The following is a 2,710-nucleotide window of genomic DNA, read 5'->3' on the forward strand; positions in this document are numbered from 1 at the left end:
ATGTATAATTTTATTTATAAATAATGAAATGTGTTCCGATTGCTACCGTTATTTTTATTTATATCTCTATACATCTCTATATATATTAAGCTAGCAGGACCTATTTAGCAAAATTAAATTGAATCTAAAAATAGTAGTATTTCTAATAAATAAATAATTATAATTATAACTTAATAATTAATATTTCTTTGTATTAAGCTATACTATACCAATAAAAATTTTGTATTCCGTGCCGTTTTTGGGAAAAAAAACATAGCGTTGCAAGTTTAATACTAAGCTAGAGAGCTACATAGAAAAAGAAAAAGAAAAAGAAAACAAAAGTAGAATTACAAAGAACTGACTTTGTATAATTTTCACCATTAGAAAACAATTGATTTATTGATCCATTCCTCACGAAACAATTTCGAATTTCGGTGTTTTTAAAATAAAAACGTTGTATAAAGTTTAATAATTACTGTTTTATTGTAAATTAATTCGTATTTTCTATGAATTTATAACTAGAATTCTCATGAAACGCGTTAAACGCGCCAAGAAAAAGATATCACTTACTCGCTTAATTAATTGCGTGCGTGTCTTCACCACAGTGATGGAAGTTCGCGTACTGGACGCGCGCAACATCGGCAACGAGCTAGAAGTTTTCCCGAGCGAAGCCGCCCAGCAAAGGTGGACCGTCTCGAACGATCGCGTGGAACTTACCAGGGGCGCTTTACTGGAGAACAGCGAGGGTGGTATCGTCCGGCTAGTCTTCATGGCCTTTGACAGACTCGAGGAGATACTACAGCCGCAAGCGGAGCCGCCGTCCGTCGTCATGAACGACGATCCCCAGCCACTGCCACGGAGGAACACCACCCGTCTTCTCAACAGCAAAGTTATCTCGGCGTCCTTAGGAAAAGGCCGGCACATACAGCTCTCGGAACCCGTTCGAGTGTATTTCAGACATCTGGCGGTCGAGAACGTCACCAACCCCACTTGCGTCTTCTGGGATTACATCTTGAGGTAATTTCACCTTCGCCCGATCCTATTTCCACTTTGTACAATACTAAAAGTGCTGAGGAGTCTTTCTCTTATTTCTTCATTTTCTATTTTCTCTTCCTGTGTTTCCACTGAACTATATACAACACTTGCAACAACTCGCGGAAATAGGAAGTATATTCGTTATTATATTTAATCCGTGCAGTATTTCTCCTTAAAACGTAGTTATAGAGATTCGATATTCTATACAAATTCGGTATTCAATAAAAAGATTCATTTAAAGTTGACACATTTCAGAATAAGATTTTTTAATTTTTATTCTGGAAATGTAATTTTTAATTTTTAATATTACATAATTTTTTAATAAATTTTGTATGAGAAGAACATACATACATACATATGATATGTACATATATTATGGATATTCAAGAATTGTAGATAAATATTCTATATATATGAACACAGCCAACAAAATTGAAAACTATCCTCGCGCAGTTTTTGAGGCTTTCCGATGGAAAAGTAACAATACACGAACAACGACTATCTACTCTACACGCGATACCTTATTTCCCACAGCGCCTGGTCGGACGAGGGATGCCAGATACAAAAGACCAACGAGACTCACACCGTGTGCGAATGCAATCACCTGACGAACTTCGCCGTGCTGATGGACGTGCACGCCGTCAGGCTGGACATCGCCCATCAGGTTGCCCTGCAGATCATCACGTATATAGGCTGCATCATTTCCGTCGTCTGTCTCGTCCTGGCCATTCTCACGTTTCAATTATTTCGCGGACTGAAGGTAATGTATATAACTGCGCGAGCGCCGATCGATCGGCATTCAATCGCGGCGAGATGGAATTTTTTGTCACTCTCCGTGATCCCTGATTTGCAGTCGGACAGAACGACGATTCACAAGAATCTCTGCGTGTGCCTGCTGATTGCCGAAGTACTTTTCGTTTGCGGTATCGGCCAAACTAATCAGAGAATTGTTTGCGGCATCGTGGCCGGCTTATTGCACTTTTTCTTCTTATGCGCATTTGCCTGGATGTTTCTCGAAGGTAATTTAGCCAGCCTCTTATTTACATTATAATATGAAATATTTTATTATTTTATTTATATAATCTATATATATATTTATTTTGTATATTGATTTTGGTATCACGTTACAGGATTCCAATTATATGTGATGCTGATCGAGGTATTTGAAGCGGAAAAATCGCGGCTTCGATGGTATTACCTGGTCGCGTATGGCGCACCGCTGTTGGTCGTAGCAATTTCGTGCATAATCGATCCACTCAGCTACGGTACTGATCGATACTGTTGGCTGCGAGCAGATAATTATTTCATCTTCAGCTTCGTCGGACCTGTGATACTTGTTATACTGGTAATTGACCGATACATTATCGACTAACTGAACAATCTACTAGGAAAACATCATTGTGCGAGTGTTGGCGATATAAGATACTCGTTATCATTTGTATCACGTATCTTAACGTGATGACTTTTTTCTTTTTTAAGTTTATAACACTAATATTTAAGGCGTCGATTGATTTTAATGTCATCTTTTGCAGGCAAATCTGGTATTTCTATCGATGGCAATCTATATGATGTGCCGGCATGCCAACACCACCGTGGCTATGAAAAGCAAGGAGCATTCCCGATTGGCTAGCGCAAGGTAAGCACGGTGGTTCTTAGCCCGTTTCTTTATTTTATTTTTTTTTTTTTTTTTTTTTTT

At 38.3% G+C, this 2,710-nt stretch overlaps 1 protein-coding gene across 7 annotated transcripts in view; it reads left to right on the forward strand.

Moving 5' to 3' along the window:
* LOC108752150 (latrophilin Cirl-like) overlaps positions 1 to 2,710 on the forward strand; it is a 399,284-nt gene that overhangs the window by 380,562 nt on the left and 16,012 nt on the right. For all 7 annotated transcript variants that reach the window (XM_018492802.1, XM_018492803.1, XM_018492806.1 and 4 more), the window contains 5 exons: positions 585 to 996; positions 1,549 to 1,774; positions 1,868 to 2,033; positions 2,145 to 2,359; positions 2,547 to 2,650. In XM_018492802.1, coding sequence (XP_018348304.1) covers positions 585 to 996; positions 1,549 to 1,774; positions 1,868 to 2,033; positions 2,145 to 2,359; positions 2,547 to 2,650 — 1,123 coding nt within the window. The remainder of the gene's footprint in view (positions 1 to 584; positions 997 to 1,548; positions 1,775 to 1,867; positions 2,034 to 2,144; positions 2,360 to 2,546; positions 2,651 to 2,710) is intronic.

Source organism: Trachymyrmex septentrionalis, unplaced genomic scaffold (assembly GCF_001594115.1).
Source record: "Trachymyrmex septentrionalis isolate Tsep2-gDNA-1 unplaced genomic scaffold, Tsep1.0 scaffold56, whole genome shotgun sequence".
NCBI classification, from domain to species: domain Eukaryota; kingdom Metazoa; phylum Arthropoda; class Insecta; order Hymenoptera; family Formicidae; genus Trachymyrmex; species Trachymyrmex septentrionalis.